The sequence below is a fragment of the Mesocricetus auratus genome, unplaced genomic scaffold (assembly GCF_017639785.1).
Source record: "Mesocricetus auratus isolate SY011 unplaced genomic scaffold, BCM_Maur_2.0 Super-Scaffold_100003, whole genome shotgun sequence".
NCBI classification, from domain to species: Eukaryota; Metazoa; Chordata; class Mammalia; order Rodentia; family Cricetidae; genus Mesocricetus; species Mesocricetus auratus.
The window spans coordinates 85935183-85961144 of record NW_024429188.1 but is presented as its reverse complement, the minus strand read 5'-3'; the positions used below and the strand labels follow the sequence as shown (position 1 = coordinate 85961144).

The following is a 25962-nucleotide window of genomic DNA, read 5'->3' as shown; positions in this document are numbered from 1 at the left end:
ATAAAATACCTTGGGGTAACATGAGCCAAGCAAGTGAAAGACCTGTATCACAAGAACTTTGAATCTTTAAAGAAAGAAGTTCAAGAAGCCCTCAGAAAATGGAAAGATCTCCCATGCTCTTGGATAGGTAGGAACAATGTAGTAAAAATGGCAATCCTGCCAAAAGCAATCTACAGATTTAATGCAATCCCCATTAAAATACCAGCACAATTCTTCACAGACCTTGAAAGAACAATAATCAATTTTGTATGGAAAAACAGAAAGTCCAGGATAGCCAAAACAACCCTGTTCAACAAGGCAATGTCTGGAGGCAACACCATCCCTGACTTCAAGCTCTATTATAGAGCTATAGTCCTGAAAACAGCTTGGTATTGGCACAAAAATAGACAGGTAGACCAAGGAAATCGAATTGAAAACCCTGATATTAACCCACACATGTATGAACATCTGATCTTTGACAATGAAGCTAAAAATATACAATGGAAAAAAGAAAGCATCTTCAACAAATGTTGCTGGCATAACTGGCTGATGACATGTAGAAGACTGTAGATAGACACATGTCTATTGCCATGCACAAAACTTAAGTCCAAATGGATCAAAGATCTCAACATAAATCCAGCCATACGGAACCTGTTACAAGAGAGAGTGGGAGGCACCCTTGAACGCACTGGTACAGTAGACTGCTTCCTGAACATAATTCCAGTAGCACAGACACTAAGATCAACAATTAATAAATGGGAACTCCTAAAACTGAGAAGCTTCTGTAAGGCAAAGGACACAGTCAACAAGACAAAAAGGCACCCCCCACACCCCACAGATTGGGAAAAGATATTCACTAACCCCACATCTGACAGAGGGCTGATCTCCAAAATTTACAAAGAACTCAAGTAGCAAGTCTCCAAAACACCAAAGGATCCAATTAAAAAGTGGGCTACAGAGCTAAATAGAGGATTTTCAATAGAGGAGTCTAAAATGGCTGAAAGGCACTTGAGAAAGTGCTCAACATCCTTAACCATCCAGGAAATGCAAATCAAAACAACTCTGAGATACCATCTCACTCCTGTCAGAATGGCTAAAATCAAAAACACTGAAGACAATTTATGCTGGAGAGGATGTGGTGAAATGGAAACACTCCTTCACTGCTGGTGGGAGTGCCAACTCATACAGCCACTTTGGAAATCAGTATTGCAGTTCCTCAGGAAAATGGGAATCGGTTTACCAGAAGATCCAGAAATTCCAGTATTAAGCATATACCCAAAAGTTGCACATTCATGCAACAAGGACATCTGTTCAAGCATGTCCATAGCAGCATTATTTTTAACAGCCAGAACCTGGAAGCAACCTAGATGCCTCTCTACTGAAGAATAGATAGAGAAAATGGGGTACATTTATATAATGGAGTGCTACTCAGCAGAAAATAACCAATGGAGTCTTGAAATTCACAGGCAAATTGATGGAACTTGAAGTAATCATCCTGAGTGAAGTAACCCAGTCACATGAAGACAAACATGGTATGTGGTCACTCATATATGGATTTTAGGCATAGAGCAAAGGATTATCAGCCTACAATCCATACCATCAGAGAAGCTAGGAAACAAGGAGTACACTAATACAGAAATACATAGTTGTTCAAAGAAGGACAAAGGGACAAGACCTCCTGAGAAAATTGGGAGTATGGGGGTGAGGGAGAGGGTGTTAGGAGAAAGAGAAGTGGAGAAGAGGAGGGGAGAGGAGAACATGAATGAGTAGGAAGATGGAGTCACGGGAAGAATAGAGGAGAGCAGGATGAGAGATACCATAATAGAGCGAGCCATTATAGGTTTAAAAGGAAATCTGACACTAGGGAAATGTCCAGAGACCTCCAAGGATGACTCCAACTAACAATCTTAGCAACAGTGGGGAAGCTACCTTAAATGCCCTTCCCTGGTAATGAAATTGATATCTGCCTTACATGCCATCCTAGAGTCTTCACTCAGTGGCTGACTGAAGTAGAAGCAGTCACCCACAGCTAAACACAGAGCTGAACTCTGGAATCCAGTTGTAAAGAGGGAGGAGTGATGATCAAAGCGATCAAGACCAGGCTTGAGAAATCCACAGAAACAGCTGACCTGAACAAGGGGGAGCACATGGACCCCAGACTGATAGCTGGGAAACCAGCATAGGACTCTTCCAGACTTCCTGGATGTAGATGTCAGTTTGGAGATCTGGTTAATCTATGAGGCCTCTGTTATTTATCCCTAGTACAGGAATGGACTTTGGGAGCCTACTCCACATAGAGTGATACTCTCTAAGCCTAGACACACGGGCTGGGGCCTAGGTCCTGCTCCAAATGATATGACTGCCTTTGAAGTTCCCCTGTGGAAGGCTTCAACCTCCCTGGGAGCAGAAAGGGGATGAGATAGGGGGTTGGTGGGGGGGCACAGGTGGAGGGAAGTGAGAGGGAATTCACAGTAAGCTATAACTCCCTTAACTTTAGAATTAGGGGAAGGCAGAACTGTGCTATATTTTATAGTATATTTCAGACATTTTCTTAGTAATAAGAATATTTGGTTGGATGCAGAAGTTGGTAACTGGCTATAAAAGACAGTAAAGACAGGTTTGCCTTTATTTGTTACTTGATCTGTGTGATCAGATAACAATGATTTTCAATGTTTTAAAGGATGTAAGTGTATACCCGAAAGAAATTATTTTACCTCTGATTATTCAAGTAAGGAATTACATTAATTAGGTTGAAGAGTCATCTTAAAAGTCACTATGCTGCATAAAAGGAGGAAACCTAGCTGAGCATCAGCGTTCATTACCCTCTGCATTTCATATTGCAATGCATTGTGACCAATTGCTTCCAGCTCCTGATGCCTTAGCCTCTCTACCACAAGCAATTGTACCTTGAACACTGAGCCAAAATAAACCTTAAGTTGTTACGAACAACAGAAAAGTAACTAAAACACATATGAAACCTATAAAACATATTTTCCTTTCCACTGCAGTTGACCTGCCAGGATCTCCACAATGTATTTGGTAAATAGACTGATTTATGACTTTTCTCTTGTTATGTAGTAGAAAGTTTTCGAAAGTGAAACATGATTCCGTTGCTGGGCCATGCTCACTCATATTTGACTCAGAATAAACTATCTCTTATTATCTCTGGAGCAAAAGCTCGTTTTGCATTGAAAAATTTGGAGCCGAATATTTGATATTCCTCAATTATTTCTTTTGAGCACTAAGCTGGAAGTCATGGGCAATAAATCAGAAAATGATTATGAGAAAGTATACTTCAGTTGAAATTTTGTAGTATCTAAGAAAAATAATAGAAATATTAACCTATAAAAACTTTATTTTGAACACTTCCAAATTTTTACAAAGATGTTAGAACTAGAAAATAAATTTTAAAAATTTAGAGGTTGCATCAAAACTAAAGATAAATACCCTCTGTGCTTGCCTTCTTCACCAAAATGATCTGAGCATCCTCTTCTTTCACAATCCCCTACACTCTCTAGGATTCACCAAAGGCGAAGTTTCATGGAAAAGGGAAATATTGTTGTGACCTTATTTAAGATAAACCCTAAAGGGACAGGAGAACCTTGTATTGGCTCTGTTCTCTAACCCAAAGAGTGGCTAGAAGTGCTTTTATTGGGGTCCCGATTTGTACAGGACCTACTTGTGTTTTCCAAACTAGATAGGAACATCTTTCCGACTTACGAGCAATGAGTTGCTGATTTATGTAAGTTACTAGAGCTATTGGCTTCAAGAAACAATGCTTAGGGATGGCTCCATTTAAGAAATTGGAGAAAGACCAAAAGTACTTTAACAAAAGTAGATGTGAATGGTAAAACTGCCTACAAAACACTAAGATAAGATACTTACTCTGCACCGTGGTGCCGATATTCTCAGAAGCTATTAATGAGACCAGAAAGACTGTAAGATAAGGCCAAGAGAAACTATAACCAACTCGCAGATGTCCATTGTTTTATGCATATGAGTCTTTTGCCCACACGTATGTCTGTGCATTCTGTGCATACCTAGTGCTAGCAAAGGTCAAAAGTCAGAAAAGACATTCAGATACCCCAGGACTGGAGTTACAGACAATTAGGAGTCACTATGTGGGTGCTGGGAATTGAACCCTGGCCTTCTGTAAGGGCAGCAAGTGCTCCTAACAGCTGAACCATTGCTCCAGCCCCTAGTTCAGACATTTAAAAATCTTTAAATAGGGCCAGTGTGTAAATGTGCCTGCTACCAAGCATGACAACCTCAGATCAATCCCTGGAACTCAAGTAGTGGGTAGAGCAAACTGGCTGGCATATACACACGAATGTACACAATCTATTAAATAATAAATAAATAGCAAAATATTCAAACACTACTCAGTAATTTTTCCTGAGAACTTTTTGGATGGCAAAAGTGATGCCTCATATCCTCTGCATCTATAGAAGGGCTAGGAAAGGAATTGGCCACTTTGTTAAACAACACAGTGTTAACTATACTTGTCTCAAATAACCTCATTAACTTGGCAGCCAAACTTGGCTAGAAACAAGCCAAGATAAGGCTGGGTATTCATAAGCAATACTAATCCAATGTTTTCATATTTTAAAGCAGTAAAAACAGCTAAGCTGTCAGGCAAATGAACCTATATACTAAAAAGACATTTATTCATTACTACTACAGAAAAGCTGGCCCATCCAAGAAAGATTTGTGAAATTGACTTAAGTAGGTGTAGCTCTGAAATGAACAATAGACCTGTGAGGTAAAATTTGAGTAAAAGTAAAGGATAAAATATGGTCACTCTGGGGTAATCCAGGGATGTATTCCTTCGTTTCCTAATAGCATCTAAGGAGAGAGAATTTTTAACCAGGAGGAAAGAAATGTCCTAGTAGATAAATGGGCAATATTATACATCCCATCAAGTTGGAGCTGGAGATGTAGTCTATATATATTACAGCACTTGTCTCCCCTGAGCAACATTCTAGGTTCAATTCTCATCACTGCTAAAAGAAAGAAGTTTCAATTATAAGCATAAGGCTCAAGTTCTAGACCAGCCTGGGCTTCACTCTGAGATCATTTCTTAAAGTAGAAAAAATATATCCTAACATATCCTAAAAATTCCTCCATTAAAAGAGCAATTCAATTGGTAGGAAATTCTACTCACACAGCTGTACTTATAAGATACCACATATCAATGTAATTTTAGATGAAACTGTGGGATACAATATTTTTCTAATTATATAATACCATTTAGTTATTGGAAAATGATATTTTCAAAGCACAGACTAAAACTTCAGAAAAATAGTATCCAAATTAAAGAGTGCAAAGCATGGTGGCACATACCCTTAATTCCAGGATTTGGGATGCACAGACAGGCCAATTTTCTGTGGGTTCAAGGCCAGTTTGGTGTACATAGTAAGTTCCAGGCTAACAGAAGTAAAATGAAATAAAGAAAAACATTTTCAGATTTTAAAAAAGTCAAATTATCAGAGGCAGACACCCAGAGCTGTGAACCAAATTGAACTCCTGGAACATACTTGCAAAGAGGAGTGATGACCAAGGGAATTAGGAATGGCCTGGCAAGGCCCACAGGGGCAGCTGACCTAAAGAAGGGGCATCACATGGACCCCAAATTGATGATTGGGGGGCCAGCATGGGACTGATCCAGACATCCTCCCATCGAAACTGGGTGACAGAGAGGAGGCCTTGGCAATCTGTGGGACCTTGGAGAGTGGAGCAGTATTTATTCCTGGCATACAGAGGGACTCTGGGAGCCCGTGACATGTGGAGGGATGCTTGCTCAGCCTGAACACATGGGGAAGAACCTGAGCCATTCCAGCTATGATGTGACAGACTCTGGAAATCCCTGATGGAGGCCCTTGCCCTCCCTGAGGAGTGGAGGGGGGAAGGAGTGGGAGTGAGGGGTTGGGAGGATTGGGGGGGTGGAGGAGGGGAGGGAAAGGGAACTGAAAGTGACATGTGTAAAAAGTTAAAAAAATATGGGAAAATTATTTAATTAGCAATCAGATTGGCCTACATGAATTACCCTGAGTTGAAAGTAAAGGCCACTAGGTAGTAATTTACAACATGAAAACAATAAAGTACTTTGATAAAAGTAAATAGATGAGCAAGTATAAAAAATATACAAATTTAGTTTGAATATCATTTATTTTCTTTGTAGCAAAGTATTTTTTAAAAGACACAAGTATAAAGTATATTTATGTTAGATATATATGGTAGTTTGATTGTAATTGGCCACCATAATCTGATAAGGAGTGGCACTATTAGGAGGTATGCTTTGTTAGAGGGGAAATGGTCTAGTTGGAGGAGCTGTGTCACTGTGGGGTATGTTTTTAGGTTTCCTACGCTCAGGATACTGTACAGTATCTAAGTCAACTTCCTTTTGCGTGCAAGTTATATGTCTACCTGCATGCCACCTGGCTCCCTGATATGATGATAGTGGACTGAACCACTGAAACAGTAAGCAAGCCATCCCAAATAATGTTTTCTTTATAAGAGCTGCCCTGATCACATTCTGGAATCTCCTGGCCTGGGGACTGCAGGCACCTCAACTGGCCCCAACTCACCAAGCAATTACCAGTCTGCTGATATCACTGTGATAATCCAGCTGCCATCCACCAGAAGAGGGAGTGCCTCAGACATGCCTGCACCCACCATGAGGCCCATCAGAGAATTGCACCTGCTAACACTCAACGGATGGGAACCTCAGACCCATACCCACCAGGACAGGAAGAGACCCCACTGGAAGAAGGGATGGGAAGCTGACAATATAAGACCGCATTCAACAACAGAAAAGCCAGTATGACACCTCTAGAGTCTAGGGACTCTACACCAGCAAGACCTGAACATCCTAACACAGATGAAGCAGAAGAAAACAACCTTAAAAACTTCATGAAGATGATAGATGCCCTAAAAGGGGAAATGAGAAAATCCTGTAAAGAAATGGAAAAAAAGACAACCCAAAATTTCAAGAAACAATTCATACAGTGCAAGGATTGAAAGCTGAAATAGAGACAATTTAAAAAAACACAATCTGAAGGAATGCTGGAATTAGAAAAGGTGGGTAAACCATCAAGAACTACAGATGCAAGCATAACCAACAGAATACAAGAGATAGAAGAGAGAATCTCAAGCATTGTAGATACACTAGGAGAAATAGATTCATTGCCCAAAAAAACTTAAGTCCAACAAATCCCTAACACAAACTATCCAGGAAATAATGGGACACTGTGCAAAGGCCAAACTTAAGAAAAATAGGTATACAAGAAGGGAAAGAAACCCAACTCAAAGGCACAGAAAACATGTTCAACAAACTCATAGAAGAAAACTTCCCCAACCTAAAGAAAGACATGCCAATGAAAGTAAAAGAAGCCTACAGAACACCAAATAGAGTTGGCCACAAATAAAGAGCCCTCGGCACATAATAATTAAAACACCAAAGATATAAAATAAAGAAAGAATATTAAGAGCAGCAAAAGAAAAAGACCAAGTAACATATAAAGGCAAACCTATCAGAATCACAACTGACTTCTCCATGAAAACTCTGAAAGCCAGAAGGTCCAACACTAAGAGGCCATGGATGCCAACCCAGACTACTATATCCAGGAAAGCTTTCAATCACTATAGATGGAAAAAACAAGATATTTAATGACAAAACCAGATTTGAACAATACATAGTAATCCAGCCCTACAGAAATTGGAAGGAAAACTTCAACCAAAGGAAGCTAACTACACTCACAAAAACATAGGCAATAGATAATCCCACTTTATCAAAAGCCAAAAGAAAAAGCAGGATAAATCCACTCACAATACCACCAAGAACAACAAATCAAAAACAAACAAGAATGAACAATCAATGGTCCTTAATTTCCCTCAATATTTATGGTATTAACTTGCCTATAAAAAGACAAAGGCTAACAGAATTGATACAAAGACAGAATCTCCCCTTCTGCTACACACATGAAAACACACCTGAACTTCAAAAACAGACATTACCTCAGGGTAAAGGGTTGGGATAAGATTTTCCAATCAAATGGACCCAAGAAACAAGCTGGTATAGCAATCCTAATATCTAACCAATTAGACTTCAAAATAAAATCAATCAAAAGAGATGAAGAAGGTCATGTCATATTCATCGCAGGAAAAATCCATCAGGAAAATGTCACAATTCTAAACATCTATTTTCCAAATACGAAGGCACACAGGTCTATAAAAGAAATGTTACCAAAGTTCAAATCATACATAAGACCTCATACACTTAGAGTGGGAGACTTCAACACCCCACCCTCACCACTAGACAGGACCACCAGATAGAAAACTAACAAAGAAACAAAGGAACTAACAGAAGTCATGACCCAGTTGGGTTTGACAGACATCTATAGAATATTCATACAAACAGCACCACATGAGACCTTCTTTAAAACCGACCACATACTTGACAACATAACAAACCTCAACAGGTACAAAAAATTGGTATAACACCCTGTATCTTATCAGACCACTATGCTTTAAAGTTAGAATTCAACAGCAACACAAATTGCAGAAACCCTACAAACTCATGGAACTTAAATAATGCACAATTGCATCATTCCTTGGTCAAGGAAGAAAAAAAAGAAACTAAAGACTTCCTTGAATTAAATGAAAATGAGGACACAACATACACAAACTTATGGGAAACTTTGAAAGCAGTACTACAAGGGAAGTTCATAGCGCTAAGTGCTCACATGAAAACCTGGAAGAATAGTCGCACTACAGAATTAACAGCACAGCTGAAAGCTCTAGAACAAAAGGAAGCAAACTCACCCAGGAGGAGTAGAAGCTATGAAATAATCAAACTGAGGGCAGAAATCAATAAAGTCGAAACAAAACAATTCAAAGAATCAATATAACAAAGAGTTGGTTCATCGAGGCAATAAAAAAGACAAAACTTTATCCGAAATAACCATAAGGCAAAGAGATGACATGCAAATTAACAAATTCAGGGATGAAAAGGGGTACATAACCTTCATGCCATACTTTGAAAACCTATACTCCACAAAACTCAAAAATTTAAAGGAAATGGACAATTTCCTAGATAGATATCACTTACCAAAATTAAATCAAGAACAGATAAGGAATTCAAACAAAGCTATAACCCCTAATGAAATAGAAGCAGTCATCAAAAGTCCCCCAACCTAAAAAAAAACCAGGCCCAAATGGCTTCAGTGAAGGATTCTACCAGAAATTCAATTCAAAGAAGAGCTAATACCAAAATTATTCAAAGTGTTCCACACAGTAGACACAAAAGGTTCATTGCCAAACTCTTTCTATGAGACTACAATTACCTTGGTAACCAAGCCACACAAACACACAACTAAGAAAGAGAATTACAGAAAATATCCCTTATGAAGATTAACGCAAAAAATACTCAATAAAGTACTGACAAATCAAATCCAAGAACACATCAGAAAAGTCATGCACCATGATCAAGTAGGCTTCTTCCCAGGGATGCAGGGATGTTTCAACATACGAAAATATATCAATGTAATCCACCATAGAAACAAACTGCAGAAGAAAAACTATATGGTCCTCTCACTAAATGCTGAAAAACCCTTTAACAAAATCCAAATACCCCTTAATGATAAAGATCCTGGAGATATTGGGGATAACAGGTACATGCATGAACAAAATAAATGCAACATAGAGTAAACCAACAGCAAACATCAAACTAAATGGAGAGAAAATCAGCATGCTTTCTCTAAAATCAGGAACAAGACTGTGTGTTGTCTTCATATCTCTTCAATATTGTACTTGAAGTTCTAGCCAGAGAAATAAGACAACAAAGGAAGATCAGGGAGATAAAAATTGTAAAGGAAGAAGTCAAACTTTCACTATTTACAGACAATATTATAGTTTACATAAGTGACCCAAAAAACTCTATAAGGGAACTCTTACAGCTGAAGGGAACACCTTCAGCAAAGTGGCAGCACACAAAATTAACTCAAAAAATCAGTAGCTCTACTATATAGAGACAATAAATGGACTGAAAAAAATCAGAGAAACATCACTCTTTACGATGACCACAAACAACATAAAATAACGTGGGAAAATGCTAACCAAACAATGGAAAGACTTGTATAGCAAGAACTTTGAGCCTTTAAAGAAAGAAACTGAACAAGAAACCAGAAAATGGAAAGATCTTCCATGATCGTGGATAGGTAGGATAAACAAAGTAAAAATGGAAATCTTGCCAAAAGAAAACTACAGATTCAATTCAATCCCCCATAAAAATACTGGCACAATTCTTCACAGACCTTGAAAGAATAATAATCAACTTTATATAGAAAAACAAAAGACCCAGGATGGCCAAAACAACCCTGTACAATAAAGGAACTTCCAGAGGCATCAACATACCTGACTTCAAGCTTTATTATAGAGCTATAGTCCTATAAACTGCTTGATATTGGTACAAAAATAGACAATTAGACCAATGGAATCAAATTGAAAACCCTGATATTAACCCACACACCTATGAACACCTGATTTTTGACAATAAACTAATATTATACAATGGAAAAAAACATCTTCAACAAATGGTGCTGGCATAACTGGATGCTGGCATGTAGAAGACTGCAGATAGATCCAGATCTATTACCATGCACAAAACTTAACTCCAGATGGATCAAAGACCTCAACATAAATCCAGCCACACTGATCCTCTTAGAAGAGAAAGTAGGGTGTTGGTGGGGAATGCCTTTAATCCCATCGCTGGGGCAGCAGAGGCAGGCAGATCTCTGTGAGTTCATGGCCAGCCTGGTCTACAGAGCAAGTTCCAGAACAACCTCCAAAGCAATACAGAGAAAACCCTGTCTCAAAAAAAAAGAAAGAAAGTAGGTGGTACCTATGAATGAATTGGTACAGGAGAACACTTCCTGAACATAACACCAGTAGCACAGACACTGAGAGTGACAATTAATAAATGGGACTTCCTGAAACTGACAAGCTTCTGTAAAGCAAAGGACACAGTCAACAAGACAAAAAGGCACCCCACAGAATAGGAAGAGAGAGAGAGAGAGAGAGAGAGAGAGAGAGAGAGAGAGAGAGAGAGAGAGAGAGAGAGAGAGAGAGTCCTTGGAGCTAGAGAGATGGCTTGGGAGTTTGAAGCATCCATTTCATTTATAAAGTGCCCAGGATCAGTTCTCATCACAGACACGGCAATTAACAACAGACTATAACTAGAGTTCTAGGAGATCTGGTCCTTCTTGATTCTTGGAATACTAAGCATGACATATGTTCAGATAATCAATTATATATACATACAATATTTTGTATAAATTCAAAATTAAAAACTTGAAAATTTTTTTAAAAATTAAAAAGCAATGGACGCATGCCAGGTTTTCATCTTCTCGTGAATGGTTAATAAAATATGCTAAATAAACATGAGATTTTATTCAGCTCTAATGAAAAATGAATTATGAAATGGATGACCCTAAGAGACAGAAATCAATATGCTGAGCAAAGTAACCCATGCCTAAAGACAAATGTTGTATGCTCTGTCTCATATGGCAATCCCAGCTTTGACCATTTTATTCTGGTTGCCTAAAAAAAATACTTGTTTAAAAAAAAAGCTAGGAAAGTGGTATGAGGAGATTGCTTTAAGGAAAGGGGTATAGTAGAACATGGGTGAAATGAAAGAAAAGAGATAGAATAGTGTGAGCACTAAGCTTTAAGTAGAAAGGGAAGTAGGAGGGTTGAGAAGAAAAGTGTGTGTAAAGAGAGGGAGGATTAATAAGGACCAAGGGAGTATAAAGAAGCCAAGAGGAAGCCTACTGTCGTGTAACCCAAATAAAAAATATAAAAGAAGGATTGAAGATAGTTATCCAACATGACTTGGTGGCAATGCTCCTAGATAATACAAATTATTGAACATAATTCCCAGTCCCAGATATCAGGAGTGGGTCAAGGAAGCCAGAGAAGTTCCCCAAACAATACAAGCGCTTGCCAATCCCCTTGGCTACCCACCAGAACTAAAGGATAAGATCTTGGTTGTAAGACACAGAGAATACTGGTTGGCACTAAGCTATATATTTCCTCCATGTTGGCTAGCAGTCAAACCACCTGACTGTACTGAGTGGGGACCTAGGGGTAAAAGACACCACTGGTTTTGCTGAGCTATGAACCCTTTGAACCAGAATTCCAACCTACTGCGTAAGATATGCCCACCTGCATGAGAGGCTTGACTGTGGTGGGTGTGGCTAACTGCCCTCTGATTGGCTTTAAGTCCTGCTCCACAGCAGAGTACAACAGGCAGCACATGTCTGAATGTCTGATACTGTGAGCCCTGGTATTAATTGAAGCCTGGGCAGGTTTTAGGCCCAAGAAGGGAACTTATTACTGATGTTTAACAAAATAAACAAAGCAAAAAAACACAAAACAAAAAACAACTCCTTTCATGTTTTTCTTCTTACTTATTCTTCTCTCATACAATACTTTCTGAACACAGGCTACCCTTCCTCCATTCCTCCCATCCCACCTAACACCCATCTCCTCTAGATCCACTGCTTCTGCTGTTTCCCTTCAGAAGAGAGCAGACCTCCCAATGATATCAACTGAATACATAATAACAAGATACAGTAAGGCTAGGCACAAGCCCTCATATCAAGGCTGGGCAAGGCAACCCAGCAGGAGTAAGAGGGTCATAAGAGCAGGCAAAAGAGTCAATCCCAATGTTAATAGTTCCACAAAAACTCCAAACTAAATAGTCACAGCATGTATGCACAGATCCATGCAGGCTCTCTGATGGCTGCTTCAGTCTCTGTGAGCCTCCATAAGTCCTGCTTAGTTGATTCTGTGAGCCATGTTCCCCTGCTGTCCTTGAACCCTCTAATTCCTACCAATCCTTCCCCCGCTCTTCTGTGGGATTTACTGAACTCCACCTAATGTCTGGATGTGGGTCTCTGCATCTGTTTCATCTGCTGCTGGAGGAAGCCTCCCTTGATAATAACTAGACTAGACCCCAAGCTGAGTATATAAGAATATTTGGGGGGATTCCAGACAGGATTTCTCTGCGACTTTGGAGACTGTCCTGGAACTAGTTCTTGTATACCAGGCTGGTCTCAAACTCACAGAGATCCATCTGCCTCTGTCTCCTGAGCGCTGGGATTAAAAGCATGCACCACCACTGCCTTTTTAAGAATTATTTTTAAGAATAATTTTGTTGATTCTTTTGTTGCAAGTCGTGTTTGGTTCTACCAGGGTCTCTGGGGCATCTGGATTCTGGTTCTTGGCCATCCATCCAAAGTGAGGCATGGCCTCCCTCTCATGGCATGGTCCTCAAGTTAGATCAATCATTGGTTGGACACTTCGACAAGCTGAGCCACCATTGGGAGGTATTGATCTCCCTGGGAGAGGGAAATAGAGTTGATTTTTACCAGCAGACTGGGACAAGATGGAGATAGAAAGGGGAGATCAGGTAAGTGGGTATGTGGGTGAGAGAGTACAGGGAGAGATGACTGGAACTGGTGGTGTGGAAACCTTGTGCAATGGAAAACTTCCTTGAATCTATGAAAGTGATCATAATGAGGATTTGTAGTAATGGGGGATATAAAGTATCAAATGGCCATCTCTTGTAGCTAGGCAAGGCTTCCAATGGCGGGTCCGGGTTGCATTCAGTTGAGTTGTTAGTAGAGAGGGTCACATGAAAATCCCCCACACATCCCAAGTTGTCACTAAATTAGTGGCTTGCTATCTGCAAATTGACAGTAGAGCCCCATTGCTGAGGGTAATACCCACCCCACAACTCATTGAACAAGGAGTGTTTCTGTTAAAAAAAAAAAGTTTGCTCTTCAAGTGATTGATGGAGGTTACATCAAAGATAATCATCTTTAAAGAGCAAAGGAGGGAATGAATGTTTTTTACTTCACACATTTGATGGATCTGTTTATAAACTAAGCATCGTTCTAATGAAATCCCGCCCCTGTTCTCTCTTTCTCTCCAGCCTAATGACCTGATCCTACACCCAGTCAGGCAGTGCGCAGGGCGTATCCCCTTCCTGCTGGCCAGAATGGTTACGCCAGAGGGGATTATGGGGTCACAGTAAGGAGTGCTGATGTCACCTGCAGTATATAAGGCAGGGCAGCAGGCAGCTCCCGCCAGTTATCACCGCAGCAGTGGTGATAAGGAAGAGAGCTCCTTGATCCTACTCGACCACCTTGCCTGCTAGATTCGGCTGCTGCTGCTCCCTCTGCCTGGTGCAGGTACCAGGGAGCGACCATGAATATTGTACTCATCCTTGTGACCAGCGTTATAATTGCCTTTGTTTATTCCGTGTTGAAAATACTCTTCCAGGTAAGCCGACTAAGATTAGACTGCCCTAAGATTAAACTAGCCGAATATATGGATGGACATGTGGTTGTAAGACCACAGAAAGAGGAAGGGAATCAAGGGGAGAGCATCAGTTGCCTCTTGCTGTCTCAATAGAGTTCCAGCATTAGTTGTCTCGCACATGAGTTTCCCAAGCTCTCTCCATTATATTCAATTGTTGTGGTCAGTGATAGACATAGGTCGCTAATGATTAGATCAACTTTCCAGGGAACCTCTCACTAACTACAAGAGAACAAGAGAGCTGTAAGTGCCAGTTCCCTACCATCACCGTCTCCTGTTAAAAATTGTCTCCTTCCCTTCCTTAGCTTCACCTGTCGCACCATCCCACTGGGAACTTTATGGGGACTCACTATTATTTCTCCTCTGCACTCAAGTGTCCTAAGTGACATGTTTTCATGGTGACCTTCGTGTTTTTCTTGAATCTGTACCTGCACAAAACACACTTGTGAATCAGTTTCTATTTATCGTATTTCTTTTTAGAATTTATTTGACACCCAGACCACAGTTTCCCCTCCCTCCTCTCCTCCCATTCCATACCTCCACCTCCTCTGCTCCCACACCTCAATCCGTTTCTCTCTTTTCAGAAAGGGGCAGGCCTCCCATGGGTATAAGCAAAGCATAGCTTATCAAGCAGTGCTAAGGGTAAACACCTCCCCTTCTATTCAGGCTGAGCAAGGCAATCCAGTATGAGGAATAGGTTCCCAAGAGCCAGTCAAAGCACCAGGAACAGGCCTGCTCCCGAAGCTAGGAGTCCCCCAGCTAGAGCAAACATCACAATGGTCACAGGTATGCAGAGGGCCTAGGTCTAGGGTCGCGTCACAGCAACATTCATCCTCCGCCTGCAGTCATGGCATGGTGTGAGTGAATCCTGCGTAGGTGGCTGGAAGTCGTGAATACCTGTCAATCACTGTCAGACTGACAAGCGGCCCTTGAAGTCGTAGACAGGAATGGGGAGACAAGTGCATTGGTTCTCATGCAGATTCCCTGGTTGTTGGTTCAGACTCTGAGTTCCCATGAGGCAGGTTAGTTGTTTATGTTGGTTTTCTTGTCATGTTCTTGACCACTCTGGTTCCTACAATCCTTCTTCCCTCTCTTCAGCTGGATTCCATGAGTTGCTCGATGTTTGACTGTGGGTCTCTGCATCCATCAGTTACTGGATGAAGACCCTCTGATGACAATTGGGATAGTTGTCAATCTGATCACAGGAGATGGCCAGTTCAGGCTACTTGCCCACTACTGATAGGAGTGTTAGTTGGGTTCATTCGAACATATTTCTAATCTCTAGGTGTTAGCAGCAGGGAAGCTGTGAATTTGTCTAACTAGATTATCATGTGGTAGAATTTGGAATTTGCCTGTCTGCAGTAAATTACTTGTGTAATAAACAAATGACTTATCCATAATTTCCTTTACAAATAACCATATATGAATCCACCACAGGCCTATTTATTTCATTTTTTATATCAAAATGAAAAGTAGTGGATATCATTATGTCATTTTTAAACAAAATATGTTACAGTTGGTTTGTTCTCTCTTCATCATCTCCATCTCCCTTCCTTCCCTGCCTACCTCCTTGTATTCCCTTTCCACCCCCATTTTCAGCTTCTCTGTCATATGTATTCTATTTACTCCCCTCTACTTTACTGGGGAATCTTTTTTTCTCCTATCTGTTCTGTTCTTTCTAGATGTTTTGACTTTGCCTATGTTTACACCCATTTATACCTATGCATGTACAGATTGCTATTTTTGTCTCTCAGAATTTGGGTCACTTTAGTTAGTATTAAACCTTTTAGATACATCCACTTACATGCAAATTTCATTTTTCCTTATATCTGAGTGAAATTTCATGGTACATATGTAACAAATTTTCAGTACCCATTTATTTCTTAGTGGATATGTATGCTGGTTCCATTTCTTAGCTATTGTGAATAGAGAGCAAAATTCATGAATATGCAATAGTCTTCTTGGTAAGATGTGGAGTACTTTTGGAAGTATGGTAAAGAATGACACATCTAGGTCACATGGCACTTTAATTTTTAGAGAAATCTCCATATTTATTTCTGTAGTTTACTAGTTTGCAACCCACCAGCAGTGAATATGGGTTTCTCTTTCTGTACATCTTTGGCAATTCTGTTCTCATTTGTTTTCTTGATGGTAGCCATTCTCACTGGCCTGAGATGGAATTTCAAAGTCTTTTTAACTTGCATTTCCCTAAGGATTAGGGATTAGATTAGGGAAGTGAACTAATTTTGAAAATGTTTATTGACCATTTGTGTTTCTTCTTTTGAAAACTATTCTACCAGCCTGTTTGCTAATTCACTGGAGACTTCAGCAGCTTAAATTTGGAAGTTCTTTATAAAATCTGGAAATTAGTTCCCTCTTTGAAAAATCTAGCTGGCAAAGATTTCCTCCCATTCTGCAAACTATTTACCCTACTGATAATTTACTTTCTGGCAAGAACATTTCCGCTCCATATAGTTCTATCTGTTAATACTTGGGACTCTCTCTGTGTTGTTGCAGTCTCATTTCAGAAGTTTCTTGTCTATACCTATATCTTCAAGTGTATTCCCTATCTTTCACCATGAACAAAAATCAATCCAAAGTGAACCAAATATTTTAATTTAAAACCACAATTTCATTTTAGGAATCAATCCCTCTTCTTATTTCATTTTTTTCTATTGCACTCTAAGCCACCCTATCCCATAGCCAAGTTCCTTTTTATCTGTTTTCTTTTTCTTCTGCCAAGGTTCCATTAAATTACATAAGTGTAATTGCCTTTACAAGCAACTGCATGAATGACCACCATGATCCCATGTATTTTATTTTATTTTTTATTAGCTTGCTAAGTGGGAACTTTATGTATATTCAGTTATTTCAGGTCTACATGTGGATCTCTTGATGTTTAAAATTTCAAGTGGAGTACTTTAACATAAAAATCAAAGGCATGGGTGAAGGCTACTACTGGACTTTCTAGAAAAAATTTTAAGTATAGCATTTTGGTATTACAAGACAACTTCTGTGGCTCCCCCCTCAGTCTATACATAAGCAAAACATACTTGTGAATCAGGGTCACCCTTCAAAACATTTTTAATCTCTAGCTCTTAGGGTGAATCAGTTGGTGTTTATAATTAAATTGGCATGAGGTAACACCCAGAAATCTCCAGGCTCTGCTAAACCACAATGGTCAAATTTCTTTTACAGTTAATTACGGATGAAAGGCCACCCAAGACACCCCATGCAGAACAAATAAGAAGCACTGCTACATCCTCCAGAAACAACGAAGTATATATTTCAGCCAATATCTCCACTCAAACATATGTGGATAATGAGAAAATTTTCCTGCGCATGAAAATACTGGAATACCAGCACAACGAACTGGAGAACACCGTGTTCATCAGGAGCCTATACAGTTGTGCAAAAATCATGAAAAAATCCCACTGTACAAGGTGTGAATGATGACAATGATAGTAATGATTAAAACCATGATGGGATTCAACTGATTATGTGTCTTGAAAAAGATATATTATTTAAAGGAGTGGGAATGTCAGATACAGATTCCAGACACTTACTGCTTTGCTTGCGTTTTATTTTAAGAGTCAATTACATGGCCAGTATATATTGCAGAAAAGGGATGTAGAAGCATACAGTACAGAAAAGGAAAGGCAGTTCAAAAGTTTATAGCTGACAAAAAAGCAATGATATCTTCATTTAAGTTTGAAATCTAATGGATTGCAGCCTAATACTGCAATTGTCTACAGGTTTAATCAAAGTGAGAAGAAATACATGGAGCTGTTTATTATACAGTTGACTGTAGACTATTAGTATAAAATCTTTATAATGAAAAAAAAGAGCTGTTATTTGCCACCTTGCAATATAAGTTTTGCCATAGATTAAGATCTATTTTTTCACACTTGAAATTAGTGATACAAGTCTTTATTCTTTTTGGCCAACTTTTGAAAAAAATTCCTTTATATCCTCTCTCTGCCCAAATTTTCTCTACAGATTCCAAATGTCACCTCCAAAATTGCATCCACATATTTAATTTTTCTAAGCTTTCGTCCATCATGTAGCTCACATAATATTCTATACAAAGTTAACTAGGACTTAATCTCTTTACTCTGGCTCACATCATTGGATTTATCCACAAAGAAAGCCTTCAAGGTAACAACAAAAGTTTATCTTATATGTGAATCATTGAGATGTATTACTTATAGGTCTATTGTTATGCCTGCATGCCACCTCCTTTAAGAATCCCTTACTTCTACTAATTAAAGAGATACCTTAATAGGTTTTCTCATTCAGTCTTTGACCAAAAGAAGAATGAAGGAGGAGATATGATGCATTAAAAAAAGTTTCCTCTTGGTACACACTTGCCAAATACAAATTAGGTGGCAGTATATGATTCTTAAGAGATGTTTTTTCTTAAGTCATAGGTTCCTTTGACATTTTCATGAAAACAATGGACTCACTCTCCCCCCAAATGCAAATATTTATCCACAAAAAGTGGTACAATTTTAGTCTTGAGAGCTCCTAAAGCTCAGCATGACTTGAAATGTTCCCTGTTAGGGTAGGTTATATTATCCTAAACTGTATCATTATTTGTGAGGAAACAAGAGTATAGAATTTTTATTAGTGACAACTAATTTTTTTTGGTTTTTTACGAGACAGGGTTTCTCTGTATTGTTTTGGAGGCTGTGGGTCCAGCCTGGCCTCCAACTCACAGAGATCCACCTGCCTCTGCCTCCTGAGTACTGGGATTAATGGCGTGTGCCACTACCACCCGGCAAGTAACAACTAATTAACAATTAATATCAATTAATATATAAATGCTTTATTACTCTTAGGCAAGAATGAATCCATAAAAGATAATATTATTGCCCTTGATCTGTTAGACATACATCATTATCAAAAATTCCAGATCAATAACAATTTCATCCAAATTCTACCTACAGTTGAATCTAGAATTCAGAAAATGTAATGGAGTACTTATTTTTTGAGACTCAATAGAAATTAAATGAGTCATGGAGTTATTCCAAATACAACCAAAAGAATAAAGATATTATGAAGGGTAAGATATACTCAAAACATTAATATTTCATATGCTAGATTTATCCCATTCTGGCCACCTGCTCCTCAATTTTTGTCTCATTTCACTCCAAGTAAAGAGTGTAACTTCAAGGTTTGTATAGAAAATATGAATCATAATAATTAGATGACATGTTTAGACGTATTTGGATCATATGTATTAAACAGTCCTCATGTCATACACAGCCCTCTCCCTACATGTTTGTGACATTTCTTTTTTAAAAAGAGATTCATTTTTATTTTCCATGTATGGATGTTTTGCCGGCATGTATGTAAACCATATACATGCAATGTCATGGGGGCCAGAAGAAGACATTGGATGCCCTAGAACTGGAATTACAGACAGTATTAGTCACCATGATGATGCTGACAATTGAACCTCTGCCAGAGCTCTTAACCACTGAGCAATCTTTCCAAGCCCCATTGTGACTTTTATACATGAGACTTCAATCATGTAGCACTTGTCTGTAACTACACAGACTTACTGTTTCCCCATTATATGAATAAGAAAAGTGCATATTAAGACTACAGAAACAAATGTCTTTTAAATCGTCAAGTACAAAGCATTGCTGCTTCACGGGAAACCAGTATACTAAAAAAAGAAATATTACAGTAATATTTACAAAATGTCATTGTAAAACATAACTGGATATATGTATTAACAAATAGCTAATCCTAAAAGGAAACAAGCACATTACTAAACATTCATAAATTCACATTTTTATATTTCATTCTTGATTGGGTGAAAAAAGTACTTACAACTCTGTACTGAGCATGGCATGTACATTTCCCTGCTTGATTGACACACAAATAAATTAAAAAGAATTTCCCTACTCTACAAGATCACATTATATAACAATCAGATGTTTTCAAAAGGGACATCTTATTCTGGTTTTCTACTGCCACTAATAGTAGGTATTTCGTGGTCAGTCTCCTTTGCAGGTTCAGCCATGTCTTTGTATCTCTCCCCACGATGTTTTTCCAGGTATGGGCCCCAGTTAGAAGCTGGTCTACAGCAGCTTACAATACGCTGAAATGCAACAACAAAGTCTTGTCTTAGATTTTAAGTTTTAAAAAGCAAATATTAAGCTACACTTTTATTGTATCTTTACTAGCAACAATGATGTAACAATCACAGAAAAGTAAAGAAATGATAGCCTAAACAACGCCTTCAAACAAGAAAGTGTAGTCAAATAAATTGTTATTGTTAATAGAATTATTCTACTAAATCAAAAATAATTATTTCAGAAGAATGGTTTATGAGCCCATGCTGTCACTCTAGGCATTTCAGTCCTTATCACAGAGGGTCAGACGGAGAGCTAAACTTTTGTGCACTGGAATATGGAAAACCACAGAGACAGCTGACCCAAGCTGTGGACTGACAGCTGGGGAACCTGCATGGAACCTAACTAGAACCTCTGAATGTGGGTAACAGATATATGACTTGACCTGTTTCGTGGCCCCCTGGCAGTGGCACCAGGACCTATCCCAGGGGCAAGAACTGGCATTTTGGAGCCTATTCCCTATGATGGGATACCTCGCTCACCCTTGATGGAGGGGAACTTAGTCCTGCCTCAACTTGGTATTCCACACTTTGTTGACTCCCCAAGGAAGACCTTACCCCCTCTGAGGAATGGATGGGGGGTGAGAAAAAGGGAGGCGGGGGGAAGCAGAGGTAAGGGGAACTGGGGTTGGTATGTAAAATGAAAAATAAAATTTGAAATTAAAAAAAAAGTTAGATAAGGGACTTCCAGGTGCCAAGCCATTTATTTGGATCTGTTCTTAGATATACATAGGAATTTACTGAAATAAAGTCTCCTAAGCCTATCTTGTCATTGCTCTACTATGAAGACTTAAATCTATCACCCTAGGCCTCTGTGGAAGAAAGATGATTCAAAGGCTATAAGTGATGAAAGACAATTTAAGCTCAGTTTAAATACACTTAGGATTCTCATTATACCCAGATGAGGATTCAAACGAGATTACACGTAGAAGAAGCAAATGAGTCATATGATTTTTGACATCTCAAGGATGACTGTACAAATACAGAGATCACAATTGCTACATGCTGAGGAGTGTAATAGAGCCTGAGGATACGGTAACAGACTTCTACAAAAAAACTTAAAATAAATACAAGTAGATTCAAACATTCATACATACATTATTTTATTATCATATATAATATAATGTGAAACATGATAATATTGGGTGTAGAAGTAGTCAGAGGGAAGGGTACTCTCTCATCTCCTCTACACTCTTAAATGCATTTTATGACAAGTGTTTATACAAAATAAGAATTGAATATGCTTACCTGCAGGATGTTTCCTTCAGCCTGAACTATTTTTATGATCGCCGCAATTGGTATCCAAACGATGCAGAAAATAATCATACACCAGCCTAGAGCAACCCCCCAGTCAGGGTATGGGATATCAGCATACTTAGGTCTGTGAAATTTCACCAGTGACCAGACTAGAATGGCCTAAAAAAGCAGCGCAGTAAAAAGACCAAGTTAGACTAAAGGATTAGACTTGGTGTTATAAATGATTCATAGTTCGAAATTTCAAACAATAAAATGAAATTATAATTAAGGACCTAAGATAAATGGGTAACAAGCCAGAAGACAGCAATACAATGTGAACCAAATTTCTATTTCTACTTTGAAGAAATTCTAAAATTTTTAAATCCTCCACTTATTCATAAAAGATCTATTTATTCAACCTATATTCAAAACCCTTGATTATACATAAATAAAATAAATCTGAGGTGTTTTACTGTCAAGTCTTTGATGATTTTTTGTATTATTTCATGTGTGTGAATGTTTTGCCTGCATGTCTGTGCATCATGTGTAGGCCTGGTGCCCATGGATACCAGAAGAGGAAAACAGATGCCTTGTAACTTGTGTTACAGTTGTAAGCTGCTGTGTACATGCTGGGAATGAAACCTGGTTCTTTTGGAAGAGCAGCCAGTGCTCTTACCCAATGAATAATCTTTCTAGCCTAATTTTTTTCTTTTGTTTTTGGAAATAGGTTCCTCCTGTATATCCTTGGCTGGCCTGAATGTAGACCAGGCTGGCCTTGACTCAAACACATATTCCTGCTTCTGGCACTTGAGTACTGGGATTAAAGATGTCTACCACTGTGCCTGGCCATTTCCTTTTTAATAGATAATCGAAAGTATAAAAATTGACATAAGACTGGGCGTTGGTGGCACACGCCTTCCAGCACTCGGGAGGCAGAGGCAGGCTGATCTCTGTGAGTTTGAGGCTAGCCTGGTCTACAGAGCAAGTTCCAGGACAGCCTCCAAAACAATGCAGAGAAACCCTGTCTCAAAAAAACAAAAATAATTGACATAAGTTTAGTGCCATATTTTTTTCATATATCAGCATACTATATAGTATGTATACCAGGCTAAATACTTACTGCCTTAAACTTTACCCTTTATGGCAACTTTCATAACTCCTTCTTCTGTTATAAAGTTTGAAATTATATTGTACATTATTGTTCATTTTTCCCTCTTCGGCAATTATGTAGCAGAGTTCCTTGCTCCAATTGAACTGTAACTTAGTATCTACTCCCCAGCCCCCACCTCCAATGTTCAAGACCTCTGATTATGGTCTTTTTTATTCTCACTACAACTATATAATGTATTAACCTTCCTCATCTGATTGAGTTTCTGAAGTATTACTTTTACTATGCCTGGCTTACTCCACTTAACATCCTTCCCTTCCATTCATGTCAAAATCGAAAAGAGTTATTGTTTATATTGCTGAATAGAGTTCACTGTATGTACCACACTTGCTTTTATTGATTTTTGTCTGTTTCTTGTTTTGCTATATAGTCTAACTCTATGATCCAGGCTTGCCTTGAACTTAATGTAACCTTGTTTGGCTCTGAACCAGAGAACCCATTTTGCTTTAACCTTCTGAATGCTTTCTTTGCCAGTGTGAGCCACCATGCCTGGTAGTTGTACTAAGTTCTTCATTCCCTTCATCTAGTCATCACTTGGCAGTCACTTCAGCTATTTTCATTCGTTGGCTGTAGTAAATAGTGCTGTACTGAACACTGAAGTATGCATTGCTTTACCACATATTGACTTCATAGCTTTGAATATATCCAATAGTGAAATTGTTTACATGGGTGTGGAATTAAGAGAACCCTTGCATACTATTTATCAGAATGTAAATTAGTACAATCACTATAGATAGCATTATAGAGCTTTTTAAAATGAAATAAAAATAGTTACCTCATCCAACACCCCTCTTGTTAATACATATACAAGGGAATAGAATTACCTTATTCATCACCCCTTTTGTGGATACAAGGATATTGAACTGTTAGCATGCTTCAGTCTATACCATAAGCTTACCAGCCTGTATATTAAAAATCCAGTGAGAATGTACAAGTACACGTAAGAGGTATGTTTCTGTCCTTCCTTAGCAACTGCTTATTATGCATTGCACAAGACATTACCCCCACCAACTCAAATTTAAACACATAGTACTGGCACATGTTTTCCAAAGCACAATTCCCTCCTAGACTCTTCTTGACCAAAAAAGTTTTAATGATGTAAGTTCAAATAAATGTGGCAAAAAAGTGAGATTCATCTGAATTGAAAAGATGGAGGCAGGAGGATCAGGAGGTCAAAATAATGCTCAGCTACATTCTGATTTCAAGGCCAGCCTGAAATACAGAAGACCCTCCTTCAACAAAGGTGATAAAATTCAGTAATCACTTCTCAACCTGTGGATCACGACCCTTTGGGAGTCAACCAGCCCTTTCATAGAGGTCGCCTAAGATGGGAAACACAGATATTTACATTACAGTTCATAACAGTAGCAAAATCATGAGATAGTGATGAAAATAATATTATGGTTGGAGGGTCACCACAACATAAGGAACTGTATTAAAGGGTCACAGCATTAGGAACTTTGAAAAATACTGCTTTGAATGATTTTTAGATAGTTTTATTTTTAATTATTTTTATTTAAATAAAAATCATATTTTTACATACCAATCCCAGTTCCCTCTCCCTCCTGTCCTTCTATTCCCCCCACCACCACCCCCATTCCACTTGGCATCTACTCCTTAGAGAAGGTGAGGCCTCCCATGAGAAATCATCAAAATCTGTCACATCATTTGTGGCAGGACCTAGGCCCTCCCTCGTGTATCTAGACTGAGAAAGAATCCTTCTATAGGGTAGTTTTCACTAGAAGTAAGTAAGGTATTTAGGAGATGCTCTGGGAGCTAATCTCCAACTTGTACTATTCTTTTCCCAAAATAAACATGTTTTACTGCTGAACTGATACACACACACATATGCATGCATAACACACTTCCATATGGGGAGAATCAGTTGGAACTGGCAAGGGAATTATACATGTATATATACACACAGGAAGATTCATGTATTTGCTAACCTAGAATTAATTTTTCAAAAGCTACCAATCAGGCCTCATATGGGGGAATCCATTAATCCCAGCATTCAGGAGGCAGATACTTGAACTTTCAAGGCCAGCCTGATATACATAATGAATGCCAGACCAGTCAAGGCTACATATTAAGACCCTGTCTCAAAAAACAAACACAAGTTGTTATCAACCAGCACTCAAGGAATACTAATAATACATTTAATTTCTTTGCTTTAGTCTATTTTTATTCTCAACCAAGGAGACAGTGTGCCAGAAGTACTCCCCAAGAGATTGGAGTCTAACTTCTATGAGTCTGAGGTATATCTCTGTTGCAAGTTTTTTTCAGTGTCGTATAAGGTAGTGAGTTAGAAAATTAATTAAATAAAAAGTAGATTAGTAATTAATGTACTCTATTCCAAAGATAGAGAGATTAGAATGTTATCAGAAAATTGAAAAAGAAAGGGTGACTCCTATCAAGGTTGCTTAATGGGCAAGACTGAGGACTTGAATTCAATTCTTAGAACCCAGGGTGAAAAGAGAGAACTGACTCCCACATGTTGTCCTCTGACCAAGAGTGCTCTCTCCCTGCCCTCTCTCTGTGTAGGTTAAAAAAAATAAGTGCTAGAATAGCTGAAAACTGTAGAGAAGCAGAAGATGACATGGTGAAATGGAGTGGGCTATACGTAGCTACCCAATGTGGGGAAGAGAAACAGAATGCAATCTAAGGGGCAAACCACATAACTCTGATGAAAAAGTCTGGCAATCCTAATTATAACACAAGCCAACAGTTCTCACAAGTCTTGGATCTATTTATAGCATTTGGTGAAACAGTGACTCATCCTGTGTCAGCAGTGGAGAGGAAATCCACTTTGTTATTCCCCGAGTCTGGTAGGGCTATGACTATAAAACATCTAGACTTAATAGCACCACAAAGGTGTCACACAATAGACCCCATCCTCTTGATAATTTCTGATATTTACAGCCTTAAGCCCTTTAGTGGACAGCCCAATGACTGACTGCCATCTGAGTCAACTGCGGGCGAGGAGGAAAGCTTCCTGAGGATCAGGCCAAGTTGGGTTTTCTTCTTCTACCCCTTTTTACACAACCCCTAA

At 38.8% G+C, this 25962-nt stretch overlaps 1 protein-coding gene across 1 annotated transcript in view; it reads right to left on the bottom strand.

Annotated features, from left to right (window-relative positions):
- Nucleotides 1–17927: 17927 nt before the first annotated feature.
- Slc6a14 (solute carrier family 6 member 14) overlaps nucleotides 17928–25962 on the bottom strand; it is a 33953-nt gene continuing 25918 nt past the window's right edge. Inside the window, exons 13-14 of the mRNA XM_040744533.1 lie at nucleotides 21755–21922; nucleotides 17928–20473 (exon numbers count right to left, since the gene is read on the bottom strand). Of these exons, the coding sequence (XP_040600467.1) occupies nucleotides 20327–20473; nucleotides 21755–21922 (315 nt within the window). The 3' untranslated portion in view covers nucleotides 17928–20326. The remainder of the gene's footprint in view (nucleotides 20474–21754; nucleotides 21923–25962) is intronic.